Here is a 26382-nt window from a genome sequence, read left to right on the forward strand (position 1 = left end):
CCCATGTTTCCTTAAAACTTGGAATGAAAATCTTTTATGTTACATTTATAAGAATGCCTCTTTTATGATATGAAAGAATATATTATTTTGTTTTGAATAATATAATTCTGGAATTAGAAAGTTGCAAATGAAATGGTAAGACTCCATAAAAATAGTATATATATGGTGTTTGATGGAAGTACTATATTAATCAGAAAAAGACTTTAAATATTATATCTATCTCTGTCCAGAAACATTGGTCTATTAGCCATCAATAAATGAAGAGCATATAAAGAAAGGGAAAGAGAAAAAAGAGTTTGTTTCTATTGACCAAGAACAATACAACACTTAAAAGAAGGATGGTGTCGTCATGGGGATAGGTAACCTATAACCATTCTTACCATGTGAAAGTTATGAATTCTTAAGATCGATTTACACACGATTTCCATGATAAACTCACATGTAGTTTTAGAACACTGTGTTTAAGAACTTGTAGTTTTCTATTTATAATGATTCGATCCTAAATGATATTTTAAAATATGTTTTTGAATGTTTAGAGAACTCAAATATAATAATTTCCGCGGAATCATAATAACAATTAAACTAGAAACTGAACGTTATCCTTTTCTTTTCTGCACTCTATTTCTAGTGTGTTTATTCTGCACTATTTCATTTTTATGCTATCATCCCTCTTCTAGTTTTGTATAATATTAGACAAGAAACAAAAAGACTCAAGTAAGCAACAAAAATACTCAAGCACTCAACCACCAGGACAGAAAGTAACAAGCCAGTGCAACCAATGCAAAAACACTAAATCAGCCCATATCAGTTAAGATAATGCAGCAAAGTACATCAAACAACAACCATGCTCTTCAAATAAGAAATTTGCACCAAACATAAATCACCTTAGTGACAACACATTGCATCACATTACTACAAGCAACTCTTCAAAGGATAACCAGGCTAATCCCACAACACTAATCACTCAAACAAACACAGTCACAAGATCAAGCTCAAGCTACAACTAACTTTGATAATTATCCTATGTTGCTTGCCTCATAAGCAACACAGTTAGAACTCTCCAATCTATTTATGCACGTGTGCCTCTATTCTTTATATGCTTAGTTTGTTATTTTCCTTGTTAGTTAGTTTGTTACTCTGACTTATCTTTGTATAAATATGATTAGTCTAATTCTCTTGAAAATCAATCAATTCTATTCAATAATAAGAGGAATCATTTCAATTTTCACTTCATTTCTTCCTCTTTCTCTCAATCTGTTTTCACTTCATTCAATTCTTTTCATCATCAAGAAGTGTTGTTCACTTCTCTTGTTACTCAAGAAACCATGTTGACATTCTTTTATATAATAATACTATGAAGTTGCATTTTGCACATAAACTGTGAATCTATTTATTTTTTTTTGTTCCGTTTGTTTTCATTTTAAGAGTTATATGTGTAAGTAATATATATTAAACTATACTTCACGTACATGTGGATGAAAAAGTGCCCGCTGAGAGAGTTAACCCCACGTATTTGTGGATATTTTTGACTTGGACATGATTGTCTCTAGTGCGATGATACCTGTGGAAACAAAAAAAAGAACTATACTTCACTTACAGATAATTCACTTTGTTTATATTCTATATTTTACCGAACACATATGAAACAGTAATTGAACACATTTCTATATATATGCTAACGTAATTAAATGGTATATATAAGAGTAAACAATTATATATGTTATATATACATGTTAACGTATATGTATTATATATATATATATATATATATATATATATATTACACGTAACATTAACAAATGTTATTATATATATAACATGAAAATTATATATAACAATATATATATATATATATATATTTATGTATGTATGATTAAGTTACACTTCCATTAATGTAATTGTTTCAGTAACTTTGTAATTTATGTGTAATTTTGAGAGTGATGTGTGCATAATATTATGACTTGTTGAATATTTAGAATTACTGTATGATAAATTTATTAGTCATTAAAGTGGTCAAATCTTTGTGTTAATTAATTCCAAATTGAATGATCATATTTCATTTGTTTGGAATTATTGTATGACATGTTTGTTAATAATGAAAGTGGTCAAATCTTTTTGTTTATTTAATTCCAAATTGTATGATCATATTTCATTTACTCATTAATTTGATATTATCAATGATATAATAATTATTTGTTTATGAGTAATTAGAAGTTCATTATTATAAGACACTTAAGAATTACCCAAAGGTTGATTGTTTGTTCTTATAATTAATGATCATGTATGTTGTTAGTATAAACGCATCATTAATTATATTTATATATCGAAAGATATTAAACGTTTCTAATATATGCATGCATCAATGCCAAATTATGTGAATTTATTTTAGTATCATGTCTAGTATGGTATATTGATGGATTACCCAAAGGTAGACATTAATATACACTTATGAAGTAGTCTGAATTAATTTAGCATGTAACTCAAAGCTTTAATGTTTTTGTTTAATTTTATTGATTGCAGTACCTATTGCTTTGCATTCTCAATTCTCATATGTTTGAACTTTCAATAGCCTTAACTTCTCTGAATGGAGTGAACAAATCCAATTTTATCTTGTGATAATGGATTTAGATTTATCACTTAGAGAAGATAAGCCAAAATTTATTACTAATATAAGCACTGAAGAAACAGATTTAGTCTAATGTATATGCAAATGAGTATTGTTGGCAACATTAAGTCAGCTCTTCCTAAAACTGAAAGTGCTAAAGAAATGCTAAAGTTTGTAGAAGAGCACTCTCAAACTACTGACAAGTCTCTTGTTGGGACGCTAATGAGTATATTGACCACCATGAAATTTGATGGTTCTCGTACTATGAATGAACAAGTCATTGAAATGACAAACATTACAGCAAGACTTAAGACATTTGGAATGGATGTGGATGAAAACTTTCTTGTGCAATTTATACTAAATTCATTACCCTTTGAATATGGTCCTTTCCAAATGAACTATAACACCATGGAAGGTAAATAGAATGTGCATGAATTGCATAGTATGTTAGTTCAAGAGGAAACCATAATGAGGAGCCAGTGAAATCATTCCATCAGTTATGTTAATCATCAAGGAGCTAGAAAGAAAGTTAGTAAGAAACATGACAAGAAAGAGAATGAACTCTTAAAGATTAATGAGTCATCTTCTCAAATCCACAAGAAGGAACATCATGATAACAAATGTCGTTTATGTAGAAAGATTGGACATTTCCAAAAGGATTGTCCAAAACACAAAGGTAGGTTTGAAAAGAAAGGTAAACCTAATGCTTATGTATGTTTTGAATCAAACTTAGCAGAATATCCTTATAATACTTGGTAGATTGACTTTGGATGTACTGCTCATGTTTCTAATACTATGCACAAATTCATTACGACCCAAACTATAAGACCAAATGAAAAATTTGTCTTTATGGGAAATAGAGTGAATGTTCCAGTGGAAACCGTCAGGACTCATCATTTAATCCTTGAAACTGAACATCATTTAGATTTATTTGAAACCCTTTATGTACCTAATATATCTAGGAATTTGGTTTCTTTATCTAAACTTGATGTTGTTGGATACTCTTTTAAATTTGGTAATGAATGTTTCAGTTTGTATAAATATACTCATTTAATTGGCAATGATATATTATGTGATGAATTGTACAAGTTAAATCTTGATAATCTTTTTTATGAAACACTTTTAACCTTACATAAGTTGGAATTAAACGTAACTTAATTGATGAACGTTCTGCTTACTTTTGGCATAAACGTTTGAGACATATTTTCAAAGAAATAATGAAAATATTAGTAAAGAATGAAATCCTTCCGGATTTAGATTTTACCAATCTGAATATTTTTGTGGATTGTAGTAAAGGTAAACAAACAAAACACACAAAGAAAAGAGCCACAAGAAATACTAAACTTCTTGATATTATACACATATATTTGTGGACCTTTTGATGTTAGTTCTTTCAATAATGAAAAATACTTCATTATCTTCATCGATGATTATTCACTTTATGGACATATCTATTTATTGTCTAATAAATATCAAGAGTTAAAAGCCTTAGAGATTTACATCACGGTAGTTGAAAGACAATTAGATAAAAAGGTAAAAATTATGAGGTCTGATCGTGGTGGTGAATATTATGGAAGATATAATGAAAATGGACAACATCCAGGCCCATTTGCTAAATTCTTGAAAGTCGTGGCATATGTGCACAATACACAATGCCAGGTACCCCGCAACAAAATGGTATATTTGAAAGGCGTAATAGAAAATTGTTGAATATGATTAGGAGTATGTTGAGTAATTCATCTTTACCTATTTCATTGTGGACTTATGCTTTAAAGACCACCATGTATTTATTTATTAAGGTTCCTAGTAAGACAGTTCCAAAGACTCCTTTTGAATTGTGGACAGGAAGGGAACCTAGTTTAAGGCACCTGCATGTTTGGGGATGTCCGACGAAAATTAGAATTTATAATCCATAAGAAAAGAAACTAGATGCAAGAACAATCAGTGGTTATTTCAATGATTATCCCAAAAAATCAAAGGGGTATGGATTTTTTAGTCCAAACCATACTACAAGAATTGTTGAAAATGAGAATGTTAGGTTCATTGATAATGATGAGATTAGCGGGAGTGAAACACCACGTAAAGTGGAAATTCAAGAAGTGAGGGCACAAGTTCCATTTACTTGTGTCCAGAATAATGTTGCTCCTCAAGTTATTGAACCGATTAGTAATGATGGAGAACAACAAAATAATCCCATTACTGAAAATGAAGTTGATGAACCTATAGTAGAAGAATCAAAAGAGATGGCATTAAGAAGATCTCAAAGAGAAAGATGATCTACTAGTTCTGATGATTATGTGGTTTACCTACATGAGTCAGAATATAGCATAGGAATTGAGAATGATACAATTACGTTTTCACAAGCCATGGATAGTGATAACGCTGATAAATGGTTAAAAATATGAGTTAAAATCTATAAAACAAAATGAGGTTTGGGATCTTGTTGAGTTACCAAAAGATCCCAAAACAGTTGGTTGTAAGTGGGTTTTCAAAACCGCGTGATTCTTATGGTAACTTAGAACATTATAAGGTCAGACTTATAGCAAAAGGCTATACTCAGAAATATATCATTGACTATAAAAAGACATTTTCACCAGTCTCTAAGAAAGACTCACTTAGGATTATCATGATATTGGTGGGTCATTATGATTTGGAGTTACACCAAATGGATGTGAAAATTGCCTTTCTAAATGAGGATTTAACAGAAAAGTCTATATGGATCAACCAATGGGATCATAGAGAAAGGAAAAGAACACATAGTGCGTAAACTTAAGAAATCAATATATGGACTTAAACAAGCTTCACAACAATGATATTTTAAGTTTAATGATACTATTATATCCGTTGGGTTTAAGGAAAACATTGTTGATCGATGTATATACCTAAAGGTCAGTGAAAGTAAGTTTATCTTCTTGGTTCTATATGTTGATGACATCTTGCTTGTAACTAATGATCTTAATCTTTTAAATGAGACTAAGATGTTTCTCTCTAAAAATTTTGAAATGAAAGATATGGGCGAGGCAAGCTATGTGATTGAAATAGAAATATTTCGTGATAGATCACAAAGACTTTTAGGCTTATCTCAGAAATCATATATTAACAAAATTTTAGAGAGATTCAGAATGGATAAATGTTTAGCATCTCCCGTTCCAATTAGTAAGATGACAAGTTTAGTATGATGCAATGTCCAAAGAATGATTTGAAACAGAAACAAATGGAAGAAATTCCTTATGCATCTATAGTTGGGAGTTTAATGTATGCTCAGACTTGTACGCGACCATATATTAGTTTTGTAGTTGGAATGTTAGGAAGATACCAGAGTAATCTTGGTATAGAACATTGAAAAGCTGCAAAGAAAGTTCTGAGATACTTATAAGATACAAAGGATCACATGCTTACTTATAGGAGATCAAATCATCTTGAGGTGGTTGGATATTCAGTTTCAGACTTTGCCAGATGCATAGACACAAGAAACTCCACTTTCGGTTATGTATATTTATTAGCTGGAGGAACTATCTCATGGCAGAGTGCAAATCAGACTGTCATTGCTGCATCCACTATGGAAGCTGAATTTGTGGCATGCTTTGAGGCTAATGATCAAATCCTTCTCTAGTTCTCTTGACCTGGCATGAATTTTTTAGGAAAGTCATTGACCTCCTCATGACTAGTAGACTCATTTCCTTTGTTCACTATTGGTTCAGGGGGACTTTTTCCAGGAACAGCTTTTGGAACTTTCCCTAATTGAGTCACCTTTTTCACTGTTTAGCCTCATTTGCTGGCCCTCTGATGCTTCTCCTACAGTTAGCTTCCAGATGACCAACGGAATGACAAACGTTATAGAAGCTTGGCAGATTTTCATATTCAATATACACAAAAAGGCAAAACCTTCCCTTTCTACTAGAATCTGATTAGGCAAGCTACTTTTAAGATCCAAATCCACTAAAATCCTAGCAAAATGTCCAAAGGATCTAGACAAAGTTGCTTCATCAAGAGAAATGGGTGTTCCCAATCCCCCCACAATTGAAAACATAATCTTAGCAATCCAATATTCAAGAGGAAGACCCAAGATCCTAGCCCAACATTGAGAGTGTGAAATTTTTTGAAGGCTGGGGTTGAAATCCGGAGTCCATAGAGATAACCTTAGTAGCCCAGGTTTCAAGCTCCAGGAACCCACCGCGCAAACCACTCTCATATCCTCAACCGAAGAAAAGGAAAATTCATAAAAAACCCCGTCCCAAGGAGACCATGCTCCACTTATCAATCATGCTCCAAAGAGAAGCAAGCTTGTCCTTCAACTCCAAAAATTTTAAAGGCTTGTCCCCCTTTGAAAGAATGAGTCTCCCATGAAGATGAGACTTACACCTTTGAACACCAGCTTGATACTCTTCCTCTGGTATTTTGATGGCAATGGAATCTCCCTTTAGACAGGGTTGTGGTAACTGGGAGATAGAAATGTCATTTGAAGCTTTGAGAGCTTGCGCAAATAATTTCTTTTCCTTTACTCCCGTTTTCACCACACTCTGTCCTTTTCCCCCCATAGAGGGACCTTCCAGATTTACCAAACAATTCCAGAGAATCATTGTTATGTTTGATTTAGAATTCATCATTGCAAATCCAAGAAAGTTGGAAACTCAAGCCCTAGCAGAGCAACACATGGCATTCTCTTTTCCCAATCATGCACCAAAATGAACTCACATATCTTTGTTACCAATAAGAAATAATATAATTTCACTAGTCAAAGTTATTTTTAATAATATGATTAATTTTCATTAGTAGCAAATGAAGTTTAACAGAAAATTTCTATTTTAAAACTCAACCAGCAATGACGAGGAAACATATAATGTGGGTATTATTGTAGCAAACTTATAAAATTCAATATGACATATACCACCTAATGTTATCATTGTTGGGAATTTTCTCTATGTATTTGTCCAAACTTAAAACTTGAATGGTGAAATTGAGGAGTTCAACCAGATGCTGAAGTTGTTAAATTATGTGGCATGAGATTTTATGAAAAATGAATTACATAGAATTCCAACCTAATAATCAAATACTAACTACTCTTGTTCACTACCCCTTACACCTTATTGTCTATGTACTACATATCTCCCACCCTTTGGCCCACAATATTATTTTTTTTATAAGCAAATATATTAAAAAATATATAAGAGGTGTCAACCCAATTACAAATTATAAGAAGGATTAATGCAAGAAATAAGATGAATGCATTGTGCAAAAAAAAAGAATTAGAAACAATATTATTAGAAAACCATAACCAAATGTCCAACCAAGTTATTGTATTAGTTAAGTTTTAAATTGTACTTTGATCACAATATTCTGGTTTTAAGACTTGACATTACAATCAAAATTATTGTAATCACATCAATCACATTTGTACATGTAGTAAACTCAATATAATCACAACCACAATTTGTATTTTAGAACATTGATGTTACAAATCTAACCAAACATTTTTATCTTTGTTTTCCTTAATGCATTATTGTCATTAAATTATTAGCTTTATTTTTTTTTCTACATTGTTCAATATTACATTTCATTTTTAGCCTACTTTTAATTTTATTTATTTTTATATAAAAATAAGAAATGCCAAATGCCAATTTTTATATAAACCGTTGCTTTATTGATTGAATGAAAATAAAGCCCGGGAGCTACGCTTTAGGGAGTGCTAGGAGAAACAAAAGTAAAACCAACACAACAAAAAAGATTGTTCTTTTAATTTGATTAAGATAAAGGTAGAAAGAAGAACATTTCTTTGTAACTCTTTTCTCTATCACTTCCGAAGCTCTATGGCTTTTTTTCCTCAGGTTCACAGCTAGTGCTTTCTCTTCTATAACAGGTATATGTATGTATATATATATATATATTCCAATTTTTTTTTATTTGTTACCTGTGGAATATGAATTCATTGTTAGTGTTAATTAAATTCATCATGTTAGGATTATTGCATGTGACTATTGATTAAAATGTCGATTCTTTATACCATATACTTGTTTTATGTTTTAGGATCAATGTGAATCTTGACTTGGGGTTTGGAATTTTAATACATGGTAATATAATGCATGTTATTGCCAATGGTGGTGAGATTGCTTGTTTTATCAATCAAACCAACTAAGTTATTGATTCTAATTCAGAATTCATAAAAAAAATGAAAAAAAGGCTTTATTTCTAAATTCAGAAGTGAGATTGGAATAGATGAATCTAAACATTAAATAATCAAATAATTATGGATTGACACTAAGATAGATTACTGAATCCCTTTCATCTAGCTATAGGGGTAAGACAATAGAACAATATGGTATTAAGGTATTAATATATATATATATATATATATATATATAATGATAATACAATTTTCAGTAGCCATCTTTACATGTAATTTATCTTATTTAGTTTAGCTTTGGTTTGCATGAGGAAATCATTTGGTCAGTGGCTTACATTAAAATCCTTCTATAAAATAAGAAAACCATATGATATTAAGAATATTATACAAATCATGTTCATTAACTAATACTGTAAATCTGTAACGATTATCATCACAAATGGGCATACAAATTTATCATCTTTGACGCCTTAAATTTTTTATTTAATTTTGGATTGAGATTATCAATGAATATTTCCATTTTGTTATTATTGATTTGACTCTTCCTCATCATTCAGCTTTGCATGTAGGTGTTGTATTTAAATATCTCTATTTAAGAACTCAAAACATGTCTTTGCCTTTGTTTCATGCATACAAATTTCAATCTAGATATTGATTCACTAAATTTGATCTTTACATATTTTTTATTTTATTGTTGTAAAAGTGTAGCAATGGATGAGGGTGGAAGGTCCAAATTGAGTGGAATAAGGCAAATTGTTCGATTAAAGGAAATACTTCAGAAATGGCAAAATGTCACATTAACCTCAAAAACTTCTGATTCCAAAAAACCCTATTCTGATCCAAAAAGAACTTATTCTGATCTCAAAAGATCTAGTTCTGAACACAATTCTGCTATCACTTCTTCTGGAATATCACCAATAATTAACAGAAGGATCACAAATGTTATAGTTTGTGACTCAGATGAAGAGGGTTGTCAAAGCCCCGAACCACCACATGATGTTCCAAAAGGTTACTTAGCGGTCTATGTTGGACTAGAACTTCGGAGGTTCATTATTCCTACTAGCTACCTTAGCCATTCTTTGTTCAAAGTTTTGTTGGAAAAAGCTGAAGATGAATATGGGTTTGATCACAATGGAGGGCTCACAATTCCATGTGAGATTGAGACATTTAAGTACCTTCTCAAGTGCATAGAGAACAACCCATGTAATTGCATTACTTACTCTAATTTGAAGTTATTCAATTCTACTTAATATTAAGTTCTCTCAAGGCCATGTTAAAGATGATGCATATATTATATTCTTCTCTCATCACTTTATGATGTTATTGGTAAGTAGTGTTTTAAATTGTGGTTGTGGTTATTACAATTATGGTTATTGTGACTATTATGGTGTGAATTATTTTAGGAGTAAAAAATATTTTTGGAATTCATATGGTCTAATGCAGCCCGATGTGGTTGCATTGTGGTCTGATGCAGTTCATTGTGACTCAGTGTCACACTATAATTGCGGCATGATGCAGTTGCACTGGTCACCACAACCACAATATTGTTGCTGCATCACGTGATGTGATCTGCAATTTAAAGTATTTTCTAGTACCAACCAATAATATATTTTTTGCAAAGTGAATTACAATAAGACACATGAGTCAAATTTTTATGTGACTTTAGAATAATAAATATTTTCAATTACACTTAATAATATTTTATTTTGTATATACTAAAGGAAGTACTTGTTGGCTTTTGTTGTTGAAGCCCTAATCACATTTGTTGGCATACATTATCTCATTGATAATACAGCACAAAATAAGGTTTCCTATAACCTAAATGCTCTTTTAAGATTACAATTCATCCAGTTTCTTTTTCTCTACTTTCTTCATTACCATACTCATCAATACATTGCTATGAAAAACAACAAGAGAGAAATAAGATTTATCTATTATCTTTTCTTGTTTAACTAACCTTCAAACTTTTGGTGAAATTGCAGCTACCAACTCAGAAACTTTGGAAGAGTAATTACTTGCTTTGATCTTTGTGGAGTAGATCATAGGCTGGCTTCAAATGTAAAAGTGGTTCTCCTTTTGCTTACATATTTTTGTTTTGATTTCTTAAGTGAAGATTGAAGAATGATAGGATAAATTAGTTAGAAACATTTCAAGCACCTTGGTAACCATTCATAAGGATAGAGATTCTTATACCTTTGTTCATTCTCTCTTACGTATAAGACATGCATCTCATGTTCCCATGATTTATGTAATTTTCTAACTAAATTGTGTTAGCTTATTCATATGTAATAACATTGATTTTTTAATGAGTCATTATAGATATGTAAAAATGAACAGTGAATGATACAATGACAGTGTAAAAAACTCTTACACTGTAAGTATACATCATTTTCTCAATAAGAATTAGTGTGGTGTGGGTATCTTTTAAGTCCATGATTTTCAGTTATGTTATCCCAAGCAAACCATTTTTCTCTACTAGTTAAAGGCTTACTCTTCTTATTTTTATGAAGAAGAATAAGAAACTTATACTTTTCTCTTTCGTTAGGTCATTTGTTTTTCTCTAAAAATGGGAGCTATCTACTTTGTTTTACAACTTTATTTATACACAAAACATTCCTCTTCTTTAAACCACCCACTAAAGTACAAGTGAAGACTGAAAAGAGTGAAAATTTCATAAGGATGCCTATGTAGGCACTATTAATTTGATTGGTTTAGGACTACATCTGTTGTCCCATTTTTTGCACCATTAATTTTGGTTGGTTGAAAAAAAATTATTTAAGTTAAAATTGTACTAAATATTTTTATAGTCAATCATACCTATTGGCACATGAAGTGACACAAAGATGTGAGACAACAGATACATTCCCATCAGTTCGTGACATGAGGACAAAAAAAATTATGGGACATGTGATCCTTGTCCATTTTATCCAACCTTTTTTAGGGGATAAAAATGCTTAAAATGATAAGTTATGTAAAGCTCAAGTTGTTAGTTATTTAGCATTTTACTTAAACACTACTTTTAAGCTAAAAACTATTTGACAACTGTAGTTGACATGGAAACTGGGACAATAGTGATAATGTCATGGTGATAGAGGTGGTGTAGGCATTACTAATGGTGGCAATAGTAGTAGAGATGGTGATGGTAGTGATGATAGTGATGTAGTAGAGGTGGAGGCAATGACCAGAGTGATGGTGGAGGTGACAAGAATGATAGTAGTGATTATAGTAATAGTGGTGATGGTAGTAATGGTTGTGGAGGTGTCGTCCACAATGATGATAATCACAATAATTTCATATTTCTTTCTAAACGAAATGTATCTTCCACCAACTCGAATATATCGTAATTAAGTTGGGATGCCTTACTATGACCGACAAAACTATCCCTCTTGAAAGCACAATGTTAGGATTCAAGCTTTTGGGTTAATATACAACCATCACCTGTAAATCTATGTTCTACCTTGTCAACATTAGAGTTTAAAATCTATGCACTATTTTATATTGTCGATATATTATCCACCATTGATTTGTGTTAATTTTGTTTAGAAGTCAATGATGGTTAACAAATCAATGGTAGATAATTTGCTGACAGTGTAAAAACACTTACACTAGTAATTTGCTGTCAGTGTATACATATTAAATCCATTTATTAAACTTGTAATATATGAATATTTGAATTTAATAGGAAGAAAGAATATGGGAAAATGATTTAATGTTGTCATTATGTATGACACAAATACTTATATTTATTGACACTAGTAAGGATATCATCAACAAGTTTCCCTATAATAATTGGTGTGTGACCGCCCCACATGAACCTTCATACCCATGAATATAATTTTTTCGATAATATTATATTTATTATAATAATTCAATTAATTAAAATCATGTAACCTATTTATTGTTTTATACTGAATTTTAGTAATTGATGACAATATATAGATGAGTGTAACTAGTATAATTTAATTCGGATGTAACTTGATACATCCTCACACATTTTTGTGAATACTTGCACATATACTTGCATAAATACCATAGATTTATTTGGATGTAATTAGTGTAATTTAATTTGGATGTAAATTGATACCTCCTCATAAATATAATTATAGTTGAAAACAATTAGATATTCATAAATACTTGCATAAATACCCTGAAATAGGTTTCGACACACACAGAGGTAGAGATGTCATATTGTGATAATTTGAGCCATTTAGAATGAGTCATAGCAAGGCACTAGTTTTTCACGCCAGAATGGGATGACAAAAGTTATCTCAATTTGCAATTTCTCTTAATAACTAACATGTAAAATGAAATGAGCTAAATGGCTTGGTTCTTGGGCATTAATTTTTGTCTTTTAAAAATCATCAAATTATGTATACATCACATCCCATAATTCATTATCCATTGCATAATTTAATTTTTCTACTATTGCAAACAAATATAAGAGATCTGAAGTGTAATTCAAAGGATAAAAGAGCTTCTATATTATTCTTAACTTAAATATACATAAAAAATATAATATAAGCATTCTTTAACATGTTTAATCCAAATGAGCAAAACCCAATTCCTCAATCTTTCACTCTTCAACGGCAAGGGGAACGGACTCAACCTAGGATCATAAGAACAACATAATACATTAGTAAGTTGAGGAAATGGAGAATTTTCCCCTTTTGTCATGTATCTATCCTAAAGAGTCACTTTTAATGTCCAATGTGTGTACTACTTCCAATTTTTGTTGATAAAAAAGGTAAAATGTTAATTTTATATTTCCTGACCAATAAGATTGGAATGATATACAAAGTGATATACATATTTGGATAGAAGATGCACACGAAGTCGGATAAAGATTATGCATTTTATGAGATAAAACATTGCACTATATTTCATGATCAATTTCAATAGTTATAAAAACAAAAAATCAATTCCTAGGTAAATAAATGAAACCATTCAAAAGGTCATGAGAAAAGATATATATACCAATTTGCGGTATTTGAGTGCATAGAACATCTCAAGGTAACGTTTTCTTTCACGTTGGTCAAGGTCAGTCACATGCTTCCAGAATCCATATACACTAGTGAGAGTCAGAAGCCTTTCAGAGTAAATTTGCCATGTATACCTTTGAAACCAAGGAAATTAAGAGAAATTTAAATCACGCCTCTATAAGAAATATCATGTAAACAACTTGTTCACATAAGGATATCATTTACATGCAGACAAAATTGTTCCACCTAAGTGAATCAAATTGTTCTATTTTAATCATTTATTTATAAAATACACAAACATATATCTAAACTATATGTATCTTCTGTCAAATTCATTCTAACATGTCTACCAACTACTATCTTAAATTATAGTCGCAATTAGGTTATGGAATACAATTTAAAATACTTCCTAACACTACCATTATGCTATGACGATTTAGTGAGATTTTAAATAAAATAGTGTGATGATATTTTAATGCCATTTTACTTACTTCTCATGAATTCGCTTGAGACCACCTTGGGAGATTTTGTCCCAATGAGAAGGATCTTCCTTGCTCTTCTCGAAGAATTCAACAAGGAGATCAGCAGCATGGTCACCATTGTAGGGGTCAATGTGGTATCCAGATTTTCCATGAACAATGATCTCAGCGGGACCACCATTGCAGGTAGCAAATGTAGGCAATCCACAAGTCATAGCCTCAATCACAGTCAAACCAAAAGCTTCATAAACAGCAGGCTGCACAAAAGCGCCTTTTATATCACAAATTATGCGGTAGAGCTCACCATTCCTCACCCTATTCATCTGAGAGGAAATCCATCTAAATTGGCCATTCAGCTTGTAGGTCTCAATTAGACCATACATCTTCTTCATTTCAGCTTTCTCTTCCAAGTCTTTGGATTCCTTCCTCCTATCTCCAGCAACAACGACAAGGTTCACAAGCTCACGAAGGCGAGCATTCTTGCCATACCACTCAACAAGTCCTGTAATGTTCTTCACACGGTCTAACCTTGCCATTGTGAAGATAATTGGCTTGTTCCGATCCTTCAATACACATCTGTTATAGTATCAATATTAAAATACATTAGACATATATTTCTATTGAGTAAATTTTCAATCCAGTTCTCGAAAGATTATGATGCCAGATAGGTTATGTTTTAAGCCACCAATTAAGTTCTTGTTAAAGTATATGCCTAATGTGGTAGTAATACCTTAAATCTTTATGAGACTTCATTTGACAACAAAAAATGTTAAGAGGCTTATTTGGTAATATCGTACTCTTTCAAGAACTTATGTGAATATTCATTCAATGTTTTTATAATGACAACGTAAGGGGGAAAAGTTGTGCACAAATGAGAAAAAAGGAAACTAACATGTGCTCCTCATTCTCTACTGAGCTGTAAAGAAGCTCTTCAATCTCATGGTGGAACTTTGTCAACCTACGCTTGGTTTCAGTGTAGGGGAAGTAAATGCTCATGTCGGCTCCCGGAGAGACAATGTTGAACTTTGGATCAAAGACATCAATACCGTGAACAACACGGTAGAGTCCAGGAAGGGTGAAGGCAGTGTGACTCTCATATTGTCCAACAGTGTCCTTGCTGTTGAAGTATATAGGAATAACATAATTTCAGTATGCAAATCAATGAATAAAAACTAGGCAATAATAGTAAGAACAAATTTCGTTAATAAAGTGTAGCTAATTATCACCTTCCAGCAATCTCTTGGAAAGTACTAGTGATAATGAAGTCTGTGTGGTTCATTGCAAAAAGATCTGCAGTAAATTGGCAGGAGAAGTGATATTTGTCTTCGAATTTTTCCCAGTAAACATCAGATTCAGGATATTTGGTCTTTTCAAGTGCATGAGCAATGGTACACTACAAATATGTGTTAAAACACGAGAAAAAAATTAGGGTTCTTGGTCCCAAATTAAGTATAGTCAACAAGGTAATAAAAAGTTTAACTAGACACTAATTGTTCATATATATAGACCAACCTGAGTTACACCTAATTTATGTGCTAACAAAGAGGCAACAATGTTTCCATCACTATAGTTTCCAACTATTAGATCAGGCTTGCCTTGCAACTCATTGGCAAGTTCAAGAGCAACATCCTAAGGAAGAGAAGAAATGGTAGGATTAATGTCAAATTCAAAGGGAAACACCACAATAGTTGAAATGTTTTGGCCAATTGAGTTAATAAATTTACCTCGGTGAAAGTCTCTAGGTAGGGCCACACTTCGAATCTTGACACCCATTTGCGAACAATTCCCTCCTCTGTTCTAAAAGGAACTCGAAGAATGTGGCAATGTTCAGTATCATATACCTTTTCAACACGTTCGCCACAAGTAGTTCCTACTGCATCAGGTAGAAGACGGGTGATCTGCACTTAATAGTAATGAAAGTGTTCAATTAGACAAATATCCATATGTGACACATAAATGATTTTGGTTTCCCTGGGAAGTCTTTTGTGATCTAACATACAATGAGAATACGAGGTTTGATATCCAAGCCTTGTTTCTTGATGCGGTTGAGCATCTCGATCTCTAAGGCACGAACTTGATCTAAGATGTAAACAACCTAGATTAGACAATCAAGGAAAACACGTCACTCAACCTTGATAGGTAAAATAATATTAGAGTTTGTACAATTTAAAATGCAGCATGTTTTCACAACTGACCTGGCCTCCGGTATCAGGGTATCCCAAGACATTATCTTGGGCAAAGTAACCATGAGGAGAAAGGATAACAACATTGAAAACCATAGGGATCCTTCCAAGGAATTTCTCAAGGGTGAAGGGGTCAGGTGCCTCATGAAGATCCAAGAGAAGTTGAATCATCTCAAGGACACTCTCTACAGTGTCACCCCACCCTCTCTCCAAACCAATATCCTGAAGTTTGACCTCAAATTCCGAGTAGGGTGTTTCGGGAGTAAGTGTGACGAGATAGTCTTCAACTTTTTTCAGGACATATTGGAGATAATTTAGGTCTCGAATTTTGTCATTCAACATCAGAGTCTACAAGAAACAAAGTTTTGCATTCAGTAAAATCAACTCAGACACATAAAAACACTGTTAAAATTAAATGTGGAGGAATGAATGACATCCCCAGCTTGGTCAAAATGCATATCATCTTTTATATACATACTGTATAATTATAAATTTGCATTCCAAATTTGGTTAGATTTATATTTCCTGACCAATAAGATTGGAATGATATACAAAGTGATATACATATTTGGATAGAAGATGCACACGAAGTCGGATAAAGATTATGCATTTTATGAGATAAAACATTGCACTATATTTCATGATCAATTTCAATAGTTATAAAAACAAAAAATCAATTCCTAGGTAAATAAATGAAACCATTCAAAAGGTCATGAGAAAAGATATATATACCAATTTGCGGTATTTGAGTGCATAGAACATCTCAAGGTAACGTTTTCTTTCACGTTGGTCAAGGTCAGTCACATGCTTCCAGAATCCATATACACTAGTGAGAGTCAGAAGCCTTTCAGAGTAAATTTGCCATGTATACCTTTGAAACCAAGGAAATTAAGAGAAATTTAAATCACGCCTCTATAAGAAATATCATGTAAACAACTTGTTCACATAAGGATATCATTTACATGCAGACAAAATTGTTCCACCTAAGTGAATCAAATTGTTCTATTTTAATCATTTATTTATAAAATACACAAACATATATCTAAACTATATGTATCTTCTGTCAAATTCATTCTAACATGTCTACCAACTACTATCTTAAATTATAGTCGCAATTAGGTTATGGAATACAATTTAAAATACTTCCTAACACTACCATTATGCTATGACGATTTAGTGAGATTTTAAATAAAATAGTGTGATGATATTTTAATGCCATTTTACTTACTTCTCATGAATTCGCTTGAGACCACCTTGGGAGATTTTGTCCCAATGAGAAGGATCTTCCTTGCTCTTCTCGAAGAATTCAACAAGGAGATCAGCAGCATGGTCACCATTGTAGGGGTCAATGTGGTATCCAGATTTTCCATGAACAATGATCTCAGCGGGACCACCATTGCAGGTAGCAAATGTAGGCAATCCACAAGTCATAGCCTCAATCACAGTCAAACCAAAAGCTTCATAAACAGCAGGCTGCACAAAAGCGCCTTTTATATCACAAATTATGCGGTAGAGCTCACCATTCCTCACCCTATTCATCTGAGAGGAAATCCATCTAAATTGGCCATTCAGCTTGTAGGTCTCAATTAGACCATACATCTTCTTCATTTCAGCTTTCTCTTCCAAGTCTTTGGATTCCTTCCTCCTATCTCCAGCAACAACGACAAGGTTCACAAGCTCACGAAGGCGAGCATTCTTGCCATACCACTCAACAAGTCCTGTAATGTTCTTCACACGGTCTAACCTTGCCATTGTGAAGATAATTGGCTTGTTCCGATCCTTCAATACACATCTGTTATAGTATCAATATTAAAATACATTAGACATATATTTCTATTGAGTAAATTTTCAATCCAGTTCTCGAAAGATTATGATGCCAGATAGGTTATGTTTTAAGCCACCAATTAAGTTCTTGTTAAAGTATATGCCTAATGTGGTAGTAATACCTTAAATCTTTATGAGACTTCATTTGACAACAAAAAATGTTAAGAGGCTTATTTGGTAATATCGTACTCTTTCAAGAACTTATGTGAATATTCATTCAATGTTTTTATAATGACAACGTAAGGGGGAAAAGTTGTGCACAAATGAGAAAAAAGGAAACTAACATGTGCTCCTCATTCTCTACTGAGCTGTAAAGAAGCTCTTCAATCTCATGGTGGAACTTTGTCAACCTACGCTTGGTTTCAGTGTAGGGGAAGTAAATGCTCATGTCGGCTCCCGGAGAGACAATGTTGAACTTTGGATCAAAGACATCAATACCGTGAACAACACGGTAGAGTCCAGGAAGGGTGAAGGCAGTGTGACTCTCATATTGTCCAACAGTGTCCTTGCTGTTGAAGTATATAGGAATAACATAATTTCAGTATGCAAATCAATGAATAAAAACTAGGCAATAATAGTAAGAACAAATTTCGTTAATAAAGTGTAGCTAATTATCACCTTCCAGCAATCTCTTGGAAAGTACTAGTGATAATGAAGTCTGTGTGGTTCATTGCAAAAAGATCTGCAGTAAATTGGCAGGAGAAGTGATATTTGTCTTCGAATTTTTCCCAGTAAACATCAGATTCAGGATATTTGGTCTTTTCAAGTGCATGAGCAATGGTACACTACAAATATGTGTTAAAACACGAGAAAAAAATTAGGGTTCTTGGTCCCAAATTAAGTATAGTCAACAAGGTAATAAAAAGTTTAACTAGACACTAATTGTTCATATATATAGACCAACCTGAGTTACACCTAATTTATGTGCTAACAAAGAGGCAACAATGTTTCCATCACTATAGTTTCCAACTATTAGATCAGGCTTGCCTTGCAACTCATTGGCAAGTTCAAGAGCAACATCCTAAGGAAGAGAAGAAATGGTAGGATTAATGTCAAATTCAAAGGGAAACACCACAATAGTTGAAATGTTTTGGCCAATTGAGTTAATAAATTTACCTCGGTGAAAGTCTCTAGGTAGGGCCACACTTCGAATCTTGACACCCATTTGCGAACAATTCCCTCCTCTGTTCTAAAAGGAACTCGAAGAATGTGGCAATGTTCAGTATCATATACCTTTTCAACACGTTCGCCACAAGTAGTTCCTACTGCATCAGGTAGAAGACGGGTGATCTGCACTTAATAGTAATGAAAGTGTTCAATTAGACAAATATCCATATGTGACACATAAATGATTTTGGTTTCCCTGGGAAGTCTTTTGTGATCTAACATACAATGAGAATACGAGGTTTGATATCCAAGCCTTGTTTCTTGATGCGGTTGAGCATCTCGATCTCTAAGGCACGAACTTGATCTAAGATGTAAACAACCTAGATTAGACAATCAAGGAAAACACGTCACTCAACCTTGATAGGTAAAATAATATTAGAGTTTGTACAATTTAAAATGCAGCATGTTTTCACAACTGACCTGGCCTCCGGTATCAGGGTATCCCAAGACATTATCTTGGGCAAAGTAACCATGAGGAGAAAGGATAACAACATTGAAAACCATAGGGATCCTTCCAAGGAATTTCTCAAGGGTGAAGGGGTCAGGTGCCTCATGAAGATCCAAGAGAAGTTGAATCATCTCAAGGACACTCTCTACAGTGTCACCCCACCCTCTCTCCAAACCAATATCCTGAAGTTTGACCTCAAATTCCGAGTAGGGTGTTTCGGGAGTAAGTGTGACGAGATAGTCTTCAACTTTTTTCAGGACATATTGGAGATAATTTAGGTCTCGAATTTTGTCATTCAACATCAGAGTCTACAAGAAACAAAGTTTTGCATTCAGTAAAATCAACTCAGACACATAAAAACACTGTTAAAATTAAATGTGGAGGAATGAATGACATCCCCAGCTTGGTCAAAATGCATATCATCTTTTATATACATACTGTATAATTATAAATTTGCATTCCAAATTTGGTTAGAATGCATGGTTCAAACATAGATGTGGAAGTACCATTGGATATTCAACTCATTAAACAATAGAAGAAGCCTTATAAAGCAAATAATGTTAATTGGGACAAATATTGTGCGTACCAAATGATGGTTGAAATCATGACTAACAATATCAATCAAAGCTAATTTGGATATTTCAGACAAATTCTTAAATTATGACTACCCTTCTCTCTCCTTTCACATAATACAGTTGGAAAATTGTGGCAGTTATATATAAGGTTCATCTCATATGGGTGTAAAATATGATACTATTACACTATCTAATAACATTTAATACAACATTTTTTATTGATTCAACCATTGCATTATAATTATATATCGTTGAAATCATATGTCTCAAAATTAAATAACTCTTATCTTATTATCATATATTTTTAAAATATATTAGACATTAGTCAATCTTGATGTATATTAATGAAGCACTAATCCTTAACGTTTTGGGAAGAAAATATAAAGAAAGCATACCTTTCCCTTGTAGCTATGAAGCTTGAGGAATTCCAACAGTGGCTTCATGCTCTCCCTATCATGGAAGAGCTTAGCGGAAAGGTGGCGATTAAGGAACTCTACACCATTACCAATTGATTTGTTCAAAGTTGGTCTTGGAAATGATGCATTAAATGGTTCAAAGTCCAACTCAAGCACAATGTTACCATTAGAACTACATCACAACAACAATGAGAAAAATGTCTTATGTCTTAACATAACATGGTACAAAAACGTAAAAAACTTCAACTGTTGGACCTAGACTGCAACCGGGAAGCCTCCAACCACCGGGGAGTTCCATTATTGCATGAGTATGGGAAGAGTGAAGAGTCATAAGTGAGACACCACATCTTAAACCAAAACCTTAAGGCATTAGTTCCATGGACCTTTCCTCCTTATACACTCTTTCACCCTTCCTCATCTATCCAATGTGGGACTTCACACTTGAATAAACCCAACATCAACACTAGAAATATCATCCAAATCAAATCATACCTTCCATCAACAAGTTCCTCCTTGAACTTGAGATACTCAGCAGCACACAACTCATCAACAACAGCCTCGTGTACATCAACCTGCAGATACTCCCAAACACCAGGCCTTGGACGAACAGCCAAAGCTAAATATGGTGGCAACACTATAACTTCCTACACCATAAAATCCATTGAAATAAGAAAATTTGAACAAAACCACAAATTATAGCTAGAATTAAAAAAATTTGAAAAAGAACATTACTTGGATGGATCTCAAAACTTCTCCATAGACCCCATCAATTAATTTTTGCTTATTCTCTTTTGATATTTCTTCAAACTCGGCAATGAGTTGAGGATTTTGTATGATTCCCTTACCCTTGGCTTCAACCCTTTTAACATTAGCATAAATGTTTTGATATTTTTAGTGTTACTTTTACATGTTAGTACCATATTATTAAATTTTTATCAATAGAAAAAAATTACTATAGGATTTATTATACCTTGATAGAAGGGTTATAATTTCATTTATCTGACCAGTGAGAATTTCATCAAGCCTCTCCTTCAAAGAGTGAGAACAAGTCAAGTGACTAGTGGTCATTGCTTTAGAAGATTCTCACACAAAGTGCTTAATAACTTCAACAACAAAAGCAGGTTAAGAATTCATACAATAAAATAAGGATAATGATTGTAACCAAAGGTCAAATGAATAAAAATCAATAAAACAAATCAAATTAATGTTGAGAAATTATAAAATTCTAGAATATTAATTGTTAATTAGATTACACAACCCCAACCTCATTAACTACATGCTCAAAAGAATGTTAATAATGATCATATATCTTTAATCACAACTGGGTACAATTCATCCTTGGGACAATGCAAGAGAATAATTGAAAGATGCAACTTCTTTTAACAATATCCATTCCCAAATTATATTAACATTTTTAATGGTTTCTTTCATTGAAAGCTATAAATAAAGTTTCTAAGCTTGAATTTAAAAAATATAATATAATAAATTGATTTAGTGTAGAATATAACTATAATAATGAGAAACCAACAAATAAAATTCTTGTTCATAGTCAGACCGTAGACAAAAAATGTAATACTTCATTTTCTTTTATTGTGTATTTTTTTATACTAATTCAGCACTGAGGAAAAGAGTAAGAATGACAGATTCTGAGTAAAATGAGTATAAACTAAATTATGACAACATAACTCAACTAAGATAACATCAAGATAAAATCAAAACTCGCTAATGTTTATTTGTGAGTTAGTTTTTAGATCAGAATGGGAAAGCATAATCTACAATGATGATACGCGCTTGTAAAAAGACTCACAAGCCTTTCCTCCAAAAATGAAACTCACAAAAGGGGTTGTGGATCATGTCGTAGACTCTAATAAGTTATTACAATGTAAAATGATTGTGTACATAGGTTAGATATTTCAGAGTGAAAGATAGTGGTAATGTTAAACATAAAACACCAAAATAATAACAAAGAAAGAAGACCATGAAAGAACCATGTTCATAAAAAAGAAGAAGCATAATAACAACACAACATAGAAAAACAAAAAACAAAGAAGAAATAAACTAATATCGAAAAACAAAAGATGAAAAAAAGCGAAGTGAAAAATTACCTAAAGAAACAAAATGAACACAAAAAATGAGAGGGTGAAGGAGATCAAAATGAATGAAAAACAAAGGTGGTAGATGTGTTAATTTATAAAGAGGGAGTGCCAAAAACATGAGCTGGAAACAGAAACATAAACAAAAAAAACATCATTTTCAACAAAAAGTCACAACAACATAAAATGATATTTCTCTTTCTACCCTTGGATTATATGACACTAACAAGGGTGCTTTTTGTAAATATAGGAGATGAAGTTATATTCCATATGTACCTTCCTATATTCTACACATGGTTTCTCTAATGATGAACTTAAAAGTGTTGTAATCGATGTAAATATGATATAATTTTTTAACAATATGCTATATTTAGGTGAAATTATCTCTTCTGGTAAAAATTAGGTGAAATTTGTTAATGGTTAACACATGTATCCGTTACAATTAAGATATTATATGACACACAAATCTTAAGCTTCCACAAAACATTTTTGTATTGATTATGTGGAAACATATTGAACTTCTATATATTACTGTAAACATAAATTGGAAACATAATTAAGTATTGCTTCTTGTGTAAGAAAATTGATTATAGCATTTCTTAAAATATAAATAGATGTCAAAACCATGAAACTAAAACAAAGTATACAAGACTTTTGGCAAATCTCATGTGCCAAAACAAATTTAAGATGTTTTGTGTTGTTAAGAAATTTATCTATCAATATGTAAACGTTAGATAGGTTAAAAAATTTAAATCCTGCCCAAACTACATAATAGGATTGATTATTTATACGGATGAAGGAGATTTTCTTATTAATTTTCTTTTTCTTCAAATGTAAACATGAATCTTAGATATGTCTAATAATTAGTGGTGCTTATTTGGTGCTCAAGAAATTATTAAATTTATTTGTCAAATTGTCATATTCTCACTATTTACATCTCTTACAATATCTTATATAAGCATGTATTAAAATATATAGCATATATATACTTATATGCAAGGAGTCTCCCTCGAAACTACATGTTATTGTAGAATATAATCATCGTAATGTTATTATACTAAAACTGGTTTTTTTATGTTTATCTTTTATTTTTCTTCTTAGGGTATTACTACAAATTAGGTAAAACTTATTTTTGGTACAAATTAGGTAAAACTTGTAGTGCATAAAATTATTTAGAGCTCCTCTTTAACAAGAAATAAATGTAATCATAAAAAAAAGTGTATATAACACTTTAAAAGATTAACCATTAAATTGAGGATGATATAGTGATTATGATGACAAATGATATATACTTATATGAAATTTAATATATATTTTTTTACATTACTAAAAAATATATCACTTATATGTCAATTATTAATAAATAAAGATTGATGAATAATATAAATTTTTTTACATTCTGATTAGTATGCCTTCATGAAGCCATATACAAGATTTACTTATTTAAGATCTCGACATAAATGTTGATGAAGAATAACTGTTACACTAGGACTCACTCACAATAAGAAAAATACGTAACTAGTTATACATTCATAACCACTTAAACTTATGGACATTAAATTATAATAAGATTTATTTCACGTTTTACTATATTATAATTAACAACGATCATTTAGCAACATTTTCTTGAATGACGATGTTAAAAATGAGGTGGAAGAACATCAAAAGCACACAATAAAGTAAGTGCTGTCAATTTGGGTAGGTGGATACAACTTTTTTTATCAACACTAATATTCATTAATAAAAATAAATAGAAGTTATGAGAACAAATGGTACTCCTATCCACTTAGTTAGAGACAAAAAAACCAAGGATACAATTTGAAGGGTGCATTACCTACTTCACAAAAGAATAATTGAAGTTAGAAAAGCAGGTCGTAAGCAAATTCCAGGCATGTAGAAAGATTAAATCCAAAACCTCATCAACATGGAATCTAGAGTTTTCAAAAATGATCATATTCCTAACAAGCCATAACGTCTATACTGTAGCAAACTAAAGACACATTCATTGTTGCCTTTTCTTGTTCTCCATCCAAAATAACAAGGAATGTGAAAAGAAGTTGGTCTTGTGAATAATTGAATTAAGACTAAACCAAGAGTAAAGTTGTTGTCATACCATATATGATTTTGGACAAGAGAAAAACAAATGATTTGTTAATTCCTCCAACTCACCACAAAGAAGACACTCCTAAGACTCCTCGACGGACAAGATTCAATTTCATTCGAACGTTGCAAGCCCACAATTTCTTATAGAAGTTGTCATCACAAATACTCTCCACCTGTTGCAGCACCTAATAAGCATTGCAGACCGAATGTTGACCTCCATTATCATAGATCCAAAGCCATCCATCAGAAGTTTAACAACGCAGTCTTGAAAAAGCAGTGTTGAACATCAACAATGTTAGCGCTGACTTGAATGAGTTCTGTTTAACAGCGTAATTTATAGGAAGCGCTGCTAAATCTATATATGTTATGGTTCACTCCATATTTTTTAATACGCGTTGTCCTGTTTCAGTAAGTGTGTTTCTATAGATTAATTTTTTGCTCCTTCATATAATTTTCTGGTACTTGTATTTGTCTATTAGTTATTGTTTCCTTCATTGTCTCCTTTTATAATTAGTCATGACACCCAAAGAGAAAAAGATAGGAGGAAGAAAAAACTAAGAAACCGAAAAGATAGCAATACATGGCACAAAGAAAAAGGGAAGTTTTATTAAAAAGAATAGAAAAAAAGATATTCCTAAAAAAGAATGTTTGTGTCAATTTTGCAATTATCTTCAATCTCTATGTTTAATTTCTTACATAAAGATTTGAATATAATTTTACAATAGGAAACTCTAATTTTTTATTTCTGTTTTTTTAGCAATTCTTAACGGCTACAGGGGACGATGACCCGGACTATATGGAATATCTTAATTCTATTATGCACTTAGGGGGTGATTTCTTCAACTGATTAGGGGCACGTTGAAGAAATTATTTTGTTACTTTCTTTTTGCTGTTTTTTTTAATTTATTATGAACATTGTACTTTGGCAGTATTTCGACAACAATTAATGTATTTTGGCAACAATGAACTTTGGCACTTTGAATGAAATTTTACCTTTTTATTTGTTCGACCGATGATCAGGGACACTTCAATTTGAAGAATAAACAATTACTTTGAATGTTAATTTCTATTTTGTTGTTATTTATTTAGATGGTTGTATTTTGGCAATTCCATATTAATAAACACAACAAACAAATTACGATACTTAATGTTTAATATTTTTGGAATATTTTGACAACATTGTACTTTGCAGTAATATTCACTAACCAAAAGTAACATTGTATCTTGGCAATTATTGTTAATATAATATGTGTTGTTGTTGAGAACTACACAAATGCTTAAGAAAACAATTGTTTTGAGGAAATGACAAACATTGTTGAATAGGATCTTTAGGATTGTCCTGAGATATTTCAGCGGTTGATAATACAATAATGTTTTTACGTATGTGTT

At 31.9% G+C, this 26382-nt stretch overlaps 3 protein-coding genes across 4 annotated transcripts; 1 reads left to right on the forward strand and 2 right to left on the reverse strand.

The window, feature by feature from the left end:
• On the forward strand, nt 8314–11029 carry LOC109327294 (auxin-responsive protein SAUR72-like). Of its 2 annotated transcripts, none has more exons than XM_019560368.1 (3): nt 8314–8462; nt 9435–9929; nt 10709–11028. In XM_019560368.1, exons 2-3 carry the CDS (start codon nt 9437–9439, stop codon nt 10735–10737), a joined length of 522 nt encoding a protein of 173 aa, XP_019415913.1. In that variant the 5' UTR covers nt 8314–8462; nt 9435–9436; the 3' UTR covers nt 10738–11028. The 2 variants fall into 2 exon arrangements, with proteins under 2 accessions (XP_019415913.1, XP_019415914.1); XM_019560369.1 differs by having other exon boundaries at nt 8328–8462; nt 9430–9929; nt 10709–11029.
• Nucleotides 13285–16843, reverse strand: LOC109327632 (sucrose synthase-like). The gene is made up of 10 exons (XM_019560806.1): nt 16802–16843; nt 16380–16715; nt 16184–16279; nt 15909–16082; nt 15697–15813; nt 15411–15577; nt 15077–15301; nt 14197–14760; nt 13701–13839; nt 13285–13332 (listed from the first exon to the last, which is right to left on the reverse strand). Exons 1-10 carry the CDS (start codon nt 16841–16843, stop codon nt 13300–13302), a joined length of 1893 nt encoding a protein of 630 aa, XP_019416351.1. The 3' UTR covers nt 13285–13299.
• Nucleotides 17070–21865, reverse strand: LOC109327633 (sucrose synthase-like). Its single transcript, XM_019560807.1, has 12 exons — nt 21768–21865; nt 21530–21656; nt 21290–21441; nt 20777–20969; nt 19779–20114; nt 19583–19678; nt 19308–19481; nt 19096–19212; nt 18810–18976; nt 18476–18700; nt 17596–18159; nt 17070–17238 (listed from the first exon to the last, which is right to left on the reverse strand). The coding sequence occupies exons 1-12, from the start codon at nt 21863–21865 to the stop codon at nt 17070–17072; spliced, it is 2418 nt and encodes an 805-aa protein (XP_019416352.1).

This window comes from Lupinus angustifolius, chromosome LG15 (genome assembly GCF_001865875.1).
Source record: "Lupinus angustifolius cultivar Tanjil chromosome LG15, LupAngTanjil_v1.0, whole genome shotgun sequence".
NCBI lineage: Eukaryota > Viridiplantae > Streptophyta > Magnoliopsida > Fabales > Fabaceae > Lupinus > Lupinus angustifolius.